Source organism: Antrostomus carolinensis, unplaced genomic scaffold (genome assembly GCF_000700745.2).
Source record: "Antrostomus carolinensis isolate BGI_N321 unplaced genomic scaffold, ASM70074v2 scaffold3338, whole genome shotgun sequence".
Lineage (NCBI taxonomy): Eukaryota > Metazoa > Chordata > Aves > Caprimulgiformes > Caprimulgidae > Antrostomus > Antrostomus carolinensis.
In genome coordinates this window covers 87,463-103,310 of record NW_010334863.1, presented here as the reverse complement: position 1 = coordinate 103,310, position 15,848 = coordinate 87,463, and the positions used below count along the sequence as shown (strand labels likewise).

The following is a 15,848-nucleotide window of genomic DNA, read 5'->3' as shown; positions in this document are numbered from 1 at the left end:
CACCTCCCCCCACCCCCGCCACCAGAAACCACACTGTTACAAATTAAACTGAATGTAGCACCTCTGTCTTGTTCACCTTAGTCTCCTGTTCTTCACTCATTCAAAAAAATCAGGAAGAAAAAAATCTATTTTAAATTGTGAAAATGAATAAGTACTCATTGCTCACAATTAACCTCACTAAACCTGTATCACATTTTGCCTTCTACCTTACCATACTTTTTTTGTATTCCCCAGTCAAATACATTTTTCCACGCCTGCTACATCTCTTACATGTCACTAGTTTCACCCTCCTCACCCAGTGCCTCTGTAGTTGACAACAGCTCTCTTCCTATCCACCACCAGAACTTGGGAGGCTTCAGACACAGCCATGTGCTCACAGAGTCCCACCCTCTTCATGTCAGAGTCAATGCCCCTGCATCCTGCTCATTTGCAACTCTTTCTTCTCTCACACACACTTGGTTTCTCTCAAGAACCTTCCCTTCCATGTTTCACTTCTCTCAAATTGGGCTTTGCAACAGTCCTCAGCCAAAAGACACTGTTGAGCAAATAATACACTGTGAACAACAGTGTCTTTAAGTTGGCCTTAGTTTTCCATGTTTTATTTCTTGCTATACCTTCCAGATTACTGGCTGAGGACTCCAGAAACTCCAGATGTGACTTGCTTTGCCAAGTGGCAGCTAGAAATCTACGGGAAGTACGTGTATCTAAATTATTCATGTACAATCATTCACTGTTGAGTGCAGGGCATCCCTCCCTCATCTTTTAATAATTCTGTCACCCGCAGGATACCTGGCTGCCGTCTTCCTGTGCCTTCCGGATGATGTTCTGCCGAGAATCAATCCAGTACAGCTGCTTATCCAGGGGGTCATAATCGATGGCTCGAACGTTTCTGAGGCTATGGATAGGGAGTATGATATCTGGACTCTGCTGCTCATCTATCACCATGCGATTAATTGCATTCTTCTGGCTGAACAACAGAAAGGTTGTGGGAGCTTGATGGGTTAAAAAAGAAGAAAAGGACAGTGAAAGGGTTACACATAGCAATTATGTTGGGTATATGCATGTTCAATACCAACAACTACTATGTAAAACCAGAGAGTACCTACTGTTTCATTCCCCTTCTTCCTCTGCAGGGGAAAAAAAAAAAAAAAAAAAAAAGAAAACATACAAAACCCAACCTCTGATCAGTTTGGAAAGCTTTTCAAATGACCTCATTTTACTATAAATGAACATGGATGCGACAGGCAAAGATAATTTTATAAGTCGCAAGATTAATGAACGTGAAGACTTCTGTCAAAATAATCTTGAAGAAGAACAGTCAGCCATGCCTCTCAAGGAATCCGCAATTCTCTTTCTAAAGGGGTCCCTATTTTGAAGGTGAACCTTTTTCTCAGTACAATTCTACTTAAGAGGAAGCTGAGCAAAAGCCAGTACCAGTTCCATATTTAAAGGTCCCAGGGAAGAGAAACTGCCATTAGAGTGCTTCAATCCGGTTCCCACACTAGAATGGAACAACTAATTCACAGTAAAATCTCTTAGGTGTATGCAAGGCTGCGGTTTTTGAGAAAAATCTATTCACTCTTCTCAAACTTATATATCATTCTTACTTCTAGGTGCTCATATGGGAATGCTAACCTACAATCAGAAAAAAAAAAAAAACCCCAACAAACCTGATGCTTTGCTCCAGCTTTCCAGATGTCCAGCAAAATTTCCTGGACAAATGATTTTTTTTTTTCTTATAAACACCATCAAACATCAGAAAATAAGACTTTCCCATCCCATATAGCTGTAGTTTACCGTCTTATCTTACAGTTAGTGCACAAGGCATTTAATCCATTGTTAAAAATAAATTATCCCTGTACTACACAACTGGGTCAGAAATCAGAGAAAGTAGTTAAACCATTTTCCCTTTTCACAGTGTGCTTTTTAATAATGGTCAACCGGAGCCACTGCTGTGCAAGACAGCACAAGAGCAAGCAGCCAGTAGAAATGCAGTTTGCAGCCTCCCTGAAGTTTGTACAATCAATTCTCTATAGCACAAGTCTGGGACACTGCACTTATTCAATCCAGCCTGTAAAACAGGTAATGCAGCACCTCAGAAAGGGGAGGTAGCAAAAGTCTTCCAGAGAACATCATCACCTTGCTTTGTTATTTTAGGTGTAAGCTTTGAACATTTATTCTGGCTGCTGGGGAAAAAAAAAAGAAAAAAGGAAAAAGGCAGGGGGGGAGTTTCCTTGGTAACTAACATTCAATCCTAACATCCTGTAACAATCGGGCCTAATTGCAAGGTATTTTTGCTTTCTGGAAAACCTGTATTTCCCCTCCAAGCACTTCCCTAATAATTTAAGCCACTTTGTACTTAGCTCAAAACTGTAAAAGAAAGCATAAAAAAAAGCAAAGCAAAGTTTATATGAATGTTAACAGCAAAATAATAGATTCAGAAAACATGAGAATTCTTACCAAGCAGTTAAGAGAGTAATGGAAAGCAAAAAAAGCTTAAGACAAAACAGTGCAGGCAAACATACTATCATAAGCACCTAAAATTCTTTCCACTTTTCCCCAAAGACACACTCTCACTGTCTAATATTGCCTGGCTTCCAACTTTGAATTGATGGCTCATTATAAAAAAGCAACAGCAGAATTTCCCCACATCTCTGAAATGGTACAAATTCAGAAATCCCTTACCAGTTTTCATAATTCTCACTCCCAATCCTCACATATTTTAACTATATTTTTGGCAGGCAAATGGAGTGCATTGAGCATGTCCCCTGTGTAACACTGCCTTCAAACTCATGACATGTGGTAGATCTGATGAGATATCAGACATCATCAGAGCAGTGTGTCCTTTCCATAATTAACAGAACCTATGCACATGTGAGCAGGGTGATCCAGAAGGGAAGAACTGGCTTCTAGACAGGGCTTGGATTAATAATAATGTTCAGGAGTACATAAGCAAGTAAAACAGGAAAGAGAAAGTTAAAACGATTCATGCTCCAATTATAGTAGCCAAGAGAAAAATTAAATTATATGCAGAGAAGCCTAAGTCTCCAATTACCTACAAATGAGAAGTTGGAAAGTCCCCAGGTTTGAACACAGCAGAAGGAAACTCCTAATGCCTCAAGAACGGCTGTGAACTGTACTGCAGGAATATAGTTCTATTTGCTCACAACATATTTCCTGTATTTTTCTCCTTCCTTTGTTACCAAGAGCATTTTCACCAGAAAACAAGACCTTTGATCATTTTGCTACTTATTCTCCGCTGGAAGACAAATTCCTCCACCTACAAAATCACAGTTATCACTGAAGAGGTGCCAGCCATGCTTCTAACTCACAGGAAGGTGTGAGAGTGTTAAGAGTACAAAAATCCAGTTGTCATGCAAGTGTCCCTTGTAATAAAAAAAGGAAAGGAGGAATACAGGACACACAGAGGGCTGCAGAAAAAAGCAGAGTTTTCTGAACAGCATGATTTTCAAAAAAAGCCATGAGGTGGCATTCATGGAACAAGCTGCCCTGCTTTTGGCTTTAAAACAACAGTTGGATCTCTCTACTCATGCATAATGCAGACAAGATACAATCTGTCTCCCTGTACCTTGAATCTCTTCACCCACTGACTAATCTGAATGACACCAGTGGAAATCAGCCATCCAGTGTGGCTGCCAAAATTATGAGAGCTTCACTGGCAGCCAGTTATTGAGAGATGGATAAATTATTTGGTTAGAAACTAATTACACACAGCCTGAGGGGCCTTGCGGTTTGTATTCTGCACAACAATAAAGAAAAATGGGGCTTGGCTGCACGGAGATCAGAAATGTGAAGTGCTGACCATGGAGCCCAGCCTCTTCTCACTGAGGAAGAAACACGTCTGGGGATACGAGAGTGGCCCACCTCAGCAGTCAGCAAACAGAACTACTAGATAATTAAATCTTGACCCACCTAGGCTACGAAAGACCAGAATATGGACCAAACCATCACATATCCTATATGTCAGGCAAGTTTAGAAATAAATAAGCAAATAAGCACTTGAGGAGAGTCTGACAGACAGATAGATAGCAAACAAAAAACATTTTGAGCCTTCCTGCTTGCGCAGATTTAGCTGAGTCTCTAAAAAGATTCACTAGAGCCACTCTTCGTATTTTACTGTGATACTGGTCTGCTGAAAGATTTTTTTTTTCTTTCAATATCCCATCTTCTCTGAAAAGTCAGTAAGATTTTATTATCAGAAAATTATATTTAAATATACCCTTCCCACGGAGGAAAGTAGGCTAAGGAACTATTTTTTTTTTTCAAATATACATTTGGTATTAAAAATAGAAACTAGCTTTAACTTGGCCTATCAGCAAACAAGCTTCACCATCTCACATAAAAATAAAAACCTTATTTCCTTCAAGTACAATGCTTGCATCTGTTACTAAACACACCTGCCTCCCTGCTTTATTTTCATTCATTATGGCTTACCACTACAAGTCCTGTTGTCAGAGTTCAAGGAATAGTGAGCTGGGCAGCCGCAGACAAAACCACCCACAGGGACTGCTAAGCAGAGGTGAGAGCAGTGACCATTGCTAGAGGCACACTCGTTCCAGCCTGCCTGCCTGGAGGAATGGAAGACCAGGATGTCCATAACGTAATCCAAATGCCCTTGGATGATAGTTCGGTTCTGGCCACTGGTCTTGTTGGCTCGTTCAATGCTACGCCGGCTCCAGTCTGTCCAGTAAATGTAATCCTGATACTGAGTCAAGCCAAATGGGTGAGGCAAGTCATCAGCTATAATCTCACGGTCAAGGCCTGTTTCAAGAAAGGAAAGGAGAGAAAAAGCAGAATTATTTGGGGACAAATGATATGCTGTTTAATGCGGTTGGACATGTCCCCTGCACAGAAAGGTTAACACGTAATTAAAGTTACTACTTCATTATTACAAAAGTAAATTATAAAGTAATGTACAACATTCAGAAGACCATCCTGAAGTCACAGAGCCTATCACAGAAATGTGATAATCCTGCTTGCAATTCATTTTATGAATTCAGAGAATGCATTTTACTAAAGAAAAAAGTCTCAGTTTTGAAAATGACCAGGACTCTCAGAAAGATTCTGTCCTTTCCTTCCTCCTCAAAGCTGTTCCCTCTGAAGGAGATGCAGGATCCTGGCACTGTATTCCCAGTTCAGAATCTCTCACACCACATATAGGTCCTCTGCCCACTGCTTACAGAAAGAGACTTGTTATGAGCTTAATAAAATTCTACATTGTATTAGGAGAAAAATTAAATGCACAAGGTTAAACTAACCTGTCTCTGGAATGCCATAAAAGGATTTTTGATCCTTTTCTAGCTTTGTTCCGCTATTGCAAATGCACTGTTTAAAGTAGGCTAACTCCTTCAGCCTTAAATATTGGCTAGTGATAACACTAATCTGAATAATTTGGCACACAACAAGGCAGTCGATTCCTGTGGGTGTTGAGAAGTTAAAAAAAGATCCAGTGCAAATCTGGGAGGGCTTGGGTCCTCACTACACTACCCCAGGACAGTGAAACAATAAAATATTCCACTTCCATTTAGCTGCAAGGACCAGTTTATAAAACAATCACACAGACCCCAGTGTGAGAGCCACCCTGGTGACGAGTACTAGCCAGGAAAAGCTCCTTAGTGTGCAGGGTACTGGGAAAAAAAAATGCCTGAACCGTGAGGACACCAAAGATTAAAACCCAAATTGTATTAAATTACGTTGTGAAAAATGTCCAATAAACTGTTGTTATCTTGGCTTTCTCTCCATCTTTCTACAGATGATGAAGTGTTTGTTATGTATTTGCCAGCGCTCTTCAGAGCAGCAAAACAAGACTCCAAAAGACTCAAAGCTGACAGCTTTGTCCTACATATAACTGAAAATACGTACAGCCTGTATAATTTTAACTTTGGGAGCAACTATAACACCTGCAAGAAAATTGAGGCCTTGCTAAATGATGTGTTGCATAAACATCAATTATAGAAGCAAATATTAAAGGCATGTCAGTTTGGAAAGATCTATTTTTGTCTTAAGACGTGTATCTTTGTATTATTCAAGCAATAATTTGCCACAGGGAACTGTGAAAGAGCAGCAGCATCCCCAGGATGCTGCCCAGGGTTGTGGGGCTCACCTAGCATGTTGGAGGATTCTATCAGGTTGGTATCGAGGTCAGTCCAGTACAGTCGCCTTTTAGCATAATCAATAGTTAGGCCATTAGCACGTCCCACATTGGGTACCAAAGTCGTCCGCTCGGTGCCATCCATAGCAGCTCTATCAATCTTCGGCTTACCACCCCATTCAGTCCAGTACATAAACCTGATTAAAAGGACAAAAGAAAAAATAAAATAATAAAATAACATTTATCCAAAAGAATACTCAAAGGGAGAAACAAAACAAACCAAAAAAATCCTTAGAAAGAATAAGAGAAAAACAAGGGCTGTAAGTTTGAGCATTTATTAAGCCTGATTACACTAAATGGATTTTTTTCAAAGTGTAAGCAAGGAAGTGAGTCAGGTTTCCTCAAAATGTTTCCAACATTATTTTTTCCACTTAGAGCTGGATTTTCACCAGCAAGTTCCATATGAAAGCACTTCCATCTTAACTAATCCACACACGTCAGTTTAAGAGGCAAAATGTTGGCAACTTGGGCACCTTCGTTTGTACCTGGTTATTTAGCAAGACATTTTCCATGGCATTTAGCTTCTGTTTATATTCAATTGTCCATCAAAAGAAGGAATACCAAAAGGTAGGTAGATATACAGGGTACTTCTGTTAACAGGTGTCACTGCTCATCTCCATGCAACGAAGTCAGCCATGTAACAGTGTGGTAGATTTCAGTCAAAGGCAGAATGACACAAACCTGTACGGCATTTCCACTGCAGCAAAAGTATCAACTATTATGTGCTCACACGCCACCTGACACTTCATTTGGCAGAAACAGAGACCTGCACGTGTTTACATTTTCTTTAGGCTCTGTACAGTATAGGGCTATATGTTTGACATTTGGTGTAAAGGAGTTGGTCGTTTCTTCCAAAAAATAAAGCCAATAACATTTTTAAAATGAATGAGACACAGCTTGCCAATGTTTACACTTTAGTACCTTTAGTAACAAACACCTGTGAAACGCTTTTAATTTCAACCAACCACACAGTGGGAAAGGTTGCTTCAGGAACCAATGATCAAAGGGGAGATATTCTTTAGACACCAGGAATACTTGCAAATTTTTCTTAAAAATTTTTGCAAGTATATTGTGCATAAATTTTGCAAGTTGTACACAGCATGGACCTAAGTGCTAGAATTGCCCCCATGGCAGCAACGTCATGAAAACTTCTATAGTACAACAACATAGCTCAGCTATACGACAGAGGAAAAACAGGCATTCAGGCTCAAAACTAAAGTAATTTTTTTTCTGGTCTGTGGTGAAGAGACAAAGCATTGAATGATAATAATTGTTGAAAAAAAACCTATTCCTAGCGTGAAAATAGAATCATCCATAGCCATCTTCAGTTACCACTGAGTAACTGGATCTAACAACCTGGTCTTGGAGGCCCTCTAATGTACTTGTCCAGGCACACCAGGGCTGAACCCAATCTACGTGTCCCACTGGGGGCAGTGCACAACTCTGTTCGACTAAGCACTGCCACAGTTGTCACCACCTTGTAGAAATGAAGCAGGAGGAATGTGTTGCTCAAAATTCTCTGCATTGCTATAACTCTTGCACTGTCACTGGAAATGTGATAATTTCATAACACTTGAAAATGAAGTTCCCTCATTTGTAAAATAAGAATAATACAATGCTGGTATAACCTCAGAAAGATTTTGCAGTAATTAGTTAATGTCAAATTAGCCTTTCCTGGTACAAGAGCTATTTCAGAAGTTAAATAGTTTTGCCTTGCCTTGCCCCACTCCTTCCTCCCTCTCCCTGCTTACTGCTCTACTTTTGCTATAACATTTGAATCCAGCTGAGAAGTTTCTTTTCAGGAAATCTTTCATTTTGGGGATAGGTGAGTAAAATTGTTTCCACTTTTTCTGCGTCTTTGCTTCCCTTGTCAATACCACCTAAAAAGGCTCCCTTATTTGAAGAAACAAACACCTGCCTTATTCTCAGACCATAAGCTTCACTCCCCCACTCTCAAGTTAAATTATTTAATACCTTTATTGGACTCCAACTTGTGATAAAAAGGATTTTCGTTTTTAAAAGGACAAATATTTTCTTTTCAATGTCATACTCCTTTTCTACTTAATGAATTCCATAAACCTAAAACTTCTTTGATTCTGTAGTTAATTAAAAAACTAAATATAAATCCCTTTTAATGAGCTGCTCTGATTTTTTTTTTAGTATTCTTAATGATTATTCAAGACATTAAGAGCATATTCCTCCAGCGCTCATACTCTAAATTACCAGGTTCTACTTCCCAGCTCAGTTCTCTCAGGATTTACATGCAGTGCCTAACTAATGTGCCCTAGAGGAAGCATCACAACGTTGTTTTTCACCATCCACAAACATAAAATTAAATCAGCAAGTTACCCCTCAGCAGGGTCCAATGCCAACGCCCGGGGACTGTCGAGATCTTTCCACACCAGCACTTGGCGATGCTGTCCGTCCAGCTTTGACACTTCTATACGATTTGTTCCAGTATCAGCCCAATACAAGTTCTTCCCCAGCCAATCTACAGCCATGCCTTCCGGATAATCCAAGCCAAACTCCACAACATGTTCCAGCGCACTGCCATTCATAAATGCTCTGCTGATGGTCTGCAGGGATACAAAGATACACAGGCAAATTAGAAATTTTACCAGTCTGTCATTGGGCTGGTTGTTTTCTTTGTAGCATTTTAAACACTTTCAGATTTTAGGCATCTCATAGGAAACAGGATCTTACAATATGCTACTTATTTTCAAAGCGAACAATGCTGCTATTCAGAAGTAATGATTTACTGTACACTAGGAATGTATTCTGTGCCAATTACAATAGCGTTTCACTGGGGAAATAAATGGGATAACTAGTCTGGTTCCATTAAGCGGTCTACATGCCAAAATGACCTTAATAACTCAGTGCCAACTTCGAGGGGGAAATATTTGGGCTCTCCCAGGACTATACAAAAGCATTGATGTTATAGCACAGAACAATATTTAAAGCAATCTACTGAAGAAGTTCAGGACAGAACAGCAAATAGAAAACAACCTAACTACTGATTAGCTCAGCAGTGCAAGTGCTTCAGTACTGATGGTTTTGTTTCATTTCACTAAGCATAATTTCTACTTGGCCTTTTATCAAAAAGAGTTCTTTTAACTTTTGCCATCATGGATCAGCCTGTGACAGCAGATACAGACAGAACTACATTTTAATAGTGGATCAGGGTTTAGGCATTCCCTGATTTACTATGACCGCCTATAAGCCTGAAAGTAAAGGAATAACGCTAGGATGGTACAAAATTCTTTTCACGGGCTTCCTTTCTGTGCCCTTAATCCCTGCACACACGCTCGTCATACTCATAACTCATCAGAAGTTAACACAAAAATTGACTTTTTGTTTACGCCCCAGTTTAGATGCTACCTGCTAATTATGCCAGTTTGTGACAGTACACAGCATGGAAGTTTGTATCTCAGTCTTCATCTGTATCACCCTTAAAAACTGATCAGATCATTGCTTTATTTTTATTTCAAACACAGCTCAAATGAATACCATACCTAAAGAGTTCTGCCAAGTCATCTCTCTCAAAGTCACTTAAACTCTGTGTTTTTAACTTTTATGATTCTTCAGTTGCAAAGGTCCATGAGTTATTGTTGGCACAGGTCTCAACCCAATTGCAGAAAGCTTTCTTTTATTAAAAACTAATTTTTGGTGCTCATAATTCTGACTACATCTACAATCTATGAAAAACAATGGGATTAACTAGACTTCCTGATAACAGAGATAACAGACAGACCATACATAGATTTCTGTCACCCTATTAACCACCACATTTAAACACAAACCCTCAACCTTTTCTGATTTGTCACTCTAGACCCTAGACCTGTTTTAGAAAGCCTGTGATTCATAATATGTCTCATGTACAGTAGCTACATAAGTTAATGAACAGGTAAGACCCATTTTCTCTTCCTGACCTAAGACAAGGCTTCCCCTCATTATGCATATCTGGCAAAGCATGTGACCCCTGAAACATCCTGCCACATGGCATTTTTCTAAGCTTTCTGCCAAAAAACTTTAGTTTTGCAAACTTATCCTTTATGTGAAAATGGTGTACATTAGATTTAAATGATTCACAGGAGAAAATGCTGCTAGTATAATGAAAATGTATGCCATTCTTAGTTAGAACAAGCTCTTTTACCTATCCCTTTAATCTTGTAAAAAGCATTTGTCAATCCATTTTTAAGTATCTTGAGAACATTGTAACAACTTAACAGCCAACGTGGCATAAACCTCTACCTTCAGTGAAATGTCAGTCCAGTAAATCCGATTGTCTGTCACATCAAAATCCAGCGCAGAAGCTTCCTTGACTCCAGTGAGTGGAATAGCAACGTTGTTGTTGTTGGTTTCTAAAGAGATGCGCCTGATATCTGCTCTCCGAGAAAACAGCAGGAAAGCTTCGGGGACAATGCAGGTCTTCATATCATTGATGAGCTCTAAGCCTATGGGGCAAGCGCAGCGAAGGCCTTGTGGTCTGTACAGACAGAGATGGCTGCAACCACCGTTATCCTCTGCACAAGGGTTTGTACCTGAACATGCAACAAAAGCAAAAGCAATCATTGCAAACTGACTTCAGCTGGAAGATGAGGCCAGTCCTCACATGCGTCAATGACACTGAGTCCTTTAAGAAGCAGGTCTAGTTTTTCACCTTTTATTCTCTGAATTAATTAATTTTTGTTCATTTCCTGTAATCCTTTAGAAAGTTGTTTCTCTATGTGGCTGGAAAGCCAGCACTTGTTTTCCTGACCACACGAAACAAACCCAGCATTAGGGAACGGGATCTGGACTCCACAACAGCAACTGATGTTCCCAATTCACAACAAAAGCCCTAAGTGGACAGTAAGCAGGTAAATAAGCTGCTGCCTTTTGCAGTACTCTGGTTCGGTTACATACCCCAATTAAGTTCCTAGAGATGGAAAATTTGCAGATCTATTTTCACATCCATTCAATGGCCTCTTCTCTCTGGGATTCAGTAAATCAGCTCTTTATAATACTATTATGTGTACCTGCACACACTGGAAACCCACCTACTAAGAGAAGCCCAGCATTACCAAGTTCAATTAGCCAAACAGTTGGAAAGAGAGCTGTGTTTGAAATGTATGTACCTTAGGGCGTCCTGTTAACATGGTAGCAACAATGCAAAGATACACCTCAACTACATTTGATTAATTCCCTGGGGTACAGTTCAGGGAATGTGATGTGTTCTGTGATGCCACGGTTGCACAGTGTTTGGATAGCCAATGATAGCAAATTTAAAACCAGATCCTGTATTTTTACACCACAGGCACTACAGGGCAGAAAGTACTTCTGGATATTTTTAAAGGTGATTTTTGCAGTATTAATATGGAAAGCACTGAACAGAACAAAACGGGCTTATTCTTAGCTTTTGCCTACCAGGATGCACATGTTCAGATTGCAAGATGAAAAGCTGTTACAGCTGCAGTTTCATAAACAGCTGGGCTAATCTAATAGCTGGCTGTTACAAAGAGAAGTTCTCATTTTCCATGATCCTCCTTCTCCCCTTACTGGATCCAGGGTTGTTCAGATTTAGGAGCTGCTCCAATTCCCTAAGAAGCAGAAAATTACCCATTTTGGGGAGTGCCTGGTTGTTTTCCAGATGATATTCTTCCAAGTTAGAGAACTGAAGCACCTCACAAAAGACCTACCTCCCATCCCATCAAACTGAGGTCTGCAGTTCCTATGCAATAAAACTGGATCCTGCACACTTCTAAAAATCTGACCTGGTATAAGGTGATGCCTGCAGAAGAGCACTGCTGGAATTTTCTATTTCATTTTACTTGCCTGATTAGTAGTCTCACTCACCAATTATCTGGTGGACGTTTGTAGCTTTCAGGCCCATTAGATCAGGTAGTTGATCTATGATGATCTCTCTCTCTGCTGTTCGCTTATGCACACGTTCAATACTGCGTCTTTGCCAGTCTGTCCAATAAACGTAGTCTCCCAACAATGTGAATCCAAAGATATGAGGCAGCTTGTCCTCCACCAGAACTCTTCTCCCAGTTCCATCAGCATTCATGACCTATGGATATACAGAAACTTATGACATATACAGAATAATTCTGTCACTCTTTATCAGAGATTAACTAGCTGCTCCACACTTAGACTTCAAATTAAAAAATAATCTCCTAGCCATTAAAATGCCATGAATGTTACACAGCAGTCTAATAAAAAAATACTATTTCAACAGGTACTTACTAATTTAAAAGCCACTTATGTATAAGGCTAGTTTCAAACAGATCATAACATGAAACTATGACACAAGCGTCCTTATATTTGCTCTAGGAACTAATATTACGTGTGCCTGTTGGACATTGTCTTTCCCTCTCTCTCTCTTGTTTCTGACTTGCATCTCTTGATTTAGTTATAAATGGTAGATACTATTTTTTACACAAATAAAGACAAGATTACAATGTAAAGGCTCAGCATATTGTTGTCCACAGTCCCTCCCAAGTGAGCTTTGCCTGGGTTACAGGTAGCAGTAAGAGGAGGACCCACATAAATTCCAGGAGGCAAATAACCAAGGAGATCTACAGAATATGTTTATATTCCCAAGTCTGAATAAAGAACTAGTCTTACATTCTTCAGAATTAAGTTTGGAATTTTTTTGTACTAGAAGAAACGCTAACAGTCTGTAAATAATTGCATGCCTTTGATCAGGACACTTGAATTTTACTGTGTCATTTTTCTCTACTGCTAAAAAGAAATAATACCTAACTTCCTCAAAGAGGCACTGAAAGGATTAATTAAACGTATGTATGTTCGAGTGATCAAGTACCTCATGAATGCCAAGTATTATAAAATGTGCCATATGACAGGAGTGAGGAGAGTCCAGAATTTAAGAGAAGCTTAAAAATTATTCAGCACTGCCATTTTACAGGAAAGTTCCTTCTGAAATATTTCTGCTTGTTTCAAGTTTACAGTTTAAGTTTACAGCATATAAACTACCCTTCCAAAAAAAAACAACAACAACAACAAAAAAAAAACAAACAAACAAACAAAAAAAACCCCGAACAAACTTAACGTAAAAATTTCCCAAAACAATGTTATTCATAAAATTCAAGGTAGCATACTAATCCCTGAAACATTAAAACATCCTTCCCACCGTTGAAGGATGTTCCAAGGATGTTCCAAGTTAAGGACTGGAAAAAGGGTGACTTGCTAGATCACTGTTTTCAAATCTCTCCCTCGCCTTGGTGGAATTAAGCTAGCCACAGACAAGTCTGTGTGATTTCTCATTCTTCCCGTGGCTCAAACCCAAAGAGGTGTGCAACGACAGCCTACAGGATCAATTGGTTCAATAACTCCAGCTAGAGGGATGATGTTTTGTGGTCAGAAGAATTTCCTAGCGTATGAGAAATGAGAAGGCTCATTTGGAGCAACTCCTACCTTTTGCCTTCCCAAGCACAGATGGGGAGGGAGGAAAGGAATAGAGAAATGCAACTGAAATCCACACCTCTCAGCATACAGTATAATGTGCATATTAATAAAATATTTTTAAGTTCACTAAAAAATTGGAAGAAAATGCTATAATCTTCACAATAGTTCTATTTCTCCTTAAAACTATTCCTTGTCATAAACTTCTTGACATTACTGCACTTACTCTGTACATGAGAATAGGAATCGAATCTTTATGTGCATTTTTCCGACAGAAAAATGAAAGGGGCTCTGCATACTTGCTGGTATGTAGGAATAAGCTTCACTTTAAAAAAAAAAAAAAACAAAAAACCCAAAAACCCTGATAATTACTCCATGGAACTGGCTTACCAAAAAATCTTCAGTCTAGTACTGCATATGGCACGCTTCCACAAATGCACCAATGCACACACATCACAAAAATAAGATGAGCATTATTTGGTGAAGTGTTTTTTCTTCCCTGCATTCTCACTAAGATCCTTTAGCAACTCATGCACAGTACTTGCAGCTTCACTTTGTGTTATGGTGCATTTGCCATCCTAAGGCTGCAACTTACGTCCTTTACACTGGTAACCAAATCCAAACATAGCTTTTCCTATCACAGATTGTTTAGCTGGGCTCAGGGCCCAGCATAATTGTCTAATTTCTGGACTTCCTTTTGAAAACAAGCCCTGCTATTCCATTTATTCTACTTCAGAAAATTTCAGCATCTGCAGGCTCTCTCAATTCCTAGCAGTATGCCTCCTACGCTCTGTTTGGATAAATGAGGTTGCTAAACAACAGACTAATGGTTAACTTGAGAACCAGAGACACAGATTTAACATCTGTAAGATATACTGTCAGTTACAGTCCTTAAGCCCAACATCACTCCAAGAAACCATCACCACCACCAAGCAAAACTGGTCATTCCCTTTTGCCTATCACCCCTTCTCTAACCACAATGGTGTCACCTTGCATTTCTGTGATGACTGGTTTCCCCCTTCCCCTTACACTACAGAGATGAGTCATTTGCTTGTAACTAATTAATATACGACAATTAGTGCTTGCTAAGCAGACCAGATATACAAAATGGATGGATACTGCAAAGCAAAACAACTAAAACCACAACACAGTAACAACCACCACAACATCGCTATCACAAAGCAGTATCTTTAGATACTACGCTTTTTGCCTTGTATTTATAAAAGGAAGAAACTTCTATATTTAAGGGGGTGCTTAACTGCCGGCAAAGATAATTAGTTGGAAGGTGTATGGTGTGAGATGAACTTTCTTTGGCAAACCTTAAAAGGGGAGCTGTTCAAATACTGAAAGAAAGTCAAGAAAAGAAAAGGGAGGACTTAATCCTTAAGTATCTGCTTTTAATTAATTTCTGTTTTGCCACATACAGGTTATTTTGAAAGGCAGCTTTATGCTACCTAGACAAAACAGACACCTATCTGAAAGCAATTATACGTACCTGCCACCCTATCCCCACTGCAATCTTACCTGAGCCCATCTGAGCAATATTACTTAATACAAACATCTGCCCATTAGCAGCTGGGTACCCCAACCATAGCAATAGTTCCATGGCACCACAGCCACTTTGGCTGCATTTTAAGAGATCTGAATAGAATTTTATCAATTTACCACACAGTCTGGTGTAAGGCAAAGGAAAGTGGTAAGGGATATAGGGATGATACATATAATATGCACAAGGAAAAATAAACCACCACCAGTCAATCAATTTCAAAGGATTTTAGCATCTTTTCTCACATACCAAAACTCAGGTGACAATCCAGTCCCAGCTGATACTGCTTTCTGTATTCATTCCCCTTCTCCAGCCCCAGATGGATCGGCTCACCACACTGAAGCCTATCCCCACAGATCCCCCATATGAGAAACCCACCTTCTGCTGCTATGAGGCAGCGTCTCCAGTAGTTTATGCTGCTTTAACCACAATGTGGTGTGGGTTTCACATTCTGAGGCCATTCTGAATACCGCAAACCACAGCGAGAATATAGACTACAACAGGAAACAGATGTGGTGCAACCACAAACATTACCTTTACTAAAAGAGCGAGTAGTTCCATGAAAAAAATGAAACTAAGTACAAAAATTAAACAGCCTCAGAAAAAATACCAGATATCCTCCCTGTAGGATATGGGCTTTGTTTATCCTAGAACAACAATACACAAACGTATGGCCTCATGAAAATACAGTTTATTCAAAATAAATGAATTAATGCTGAAAAC

At 39.5% G+C, this 15,848-nt stretch overlaps 1 protein-coding gene across 1 annotated transcript in view; it reads right to left on the bottom strand.

Annotated features, from left to right (window-relative positions):
- Positions 1-15,848, bottom strand: part of LRP6 (LDL receptor related protein 6) — a 71,498-nt gene that overhangs the window by 19,318 nt on the left and 36,332 nt on the right. The window contains exons 6-11 of the mRNA XM_010174314.2: positions 12,008-12,224; positions 10,424-10,713; positions 8,522-8,748; positions 6,125-6,309; positions 4,456-4,782; positions 790-992 (exon numbers count right to left, since the gene is read on the bottom strand). Coding sequence (XP_010172616.1) covers positions 790-992; positions 4,456-4,782; positions 6,125-6,309; positions 8,522-8,748; positions 10,424-10,713; positions 12,008-12,224 — 1,449 coding nt within the window. The remainder of the gene's footprint in view (positions 1-789; positions 993-4,455; positions 4,783-6,124; positions 6,310-8,521; positions 8,749-10,423; positions 10,714-12,007; positions 12,225-15,848) is intronic.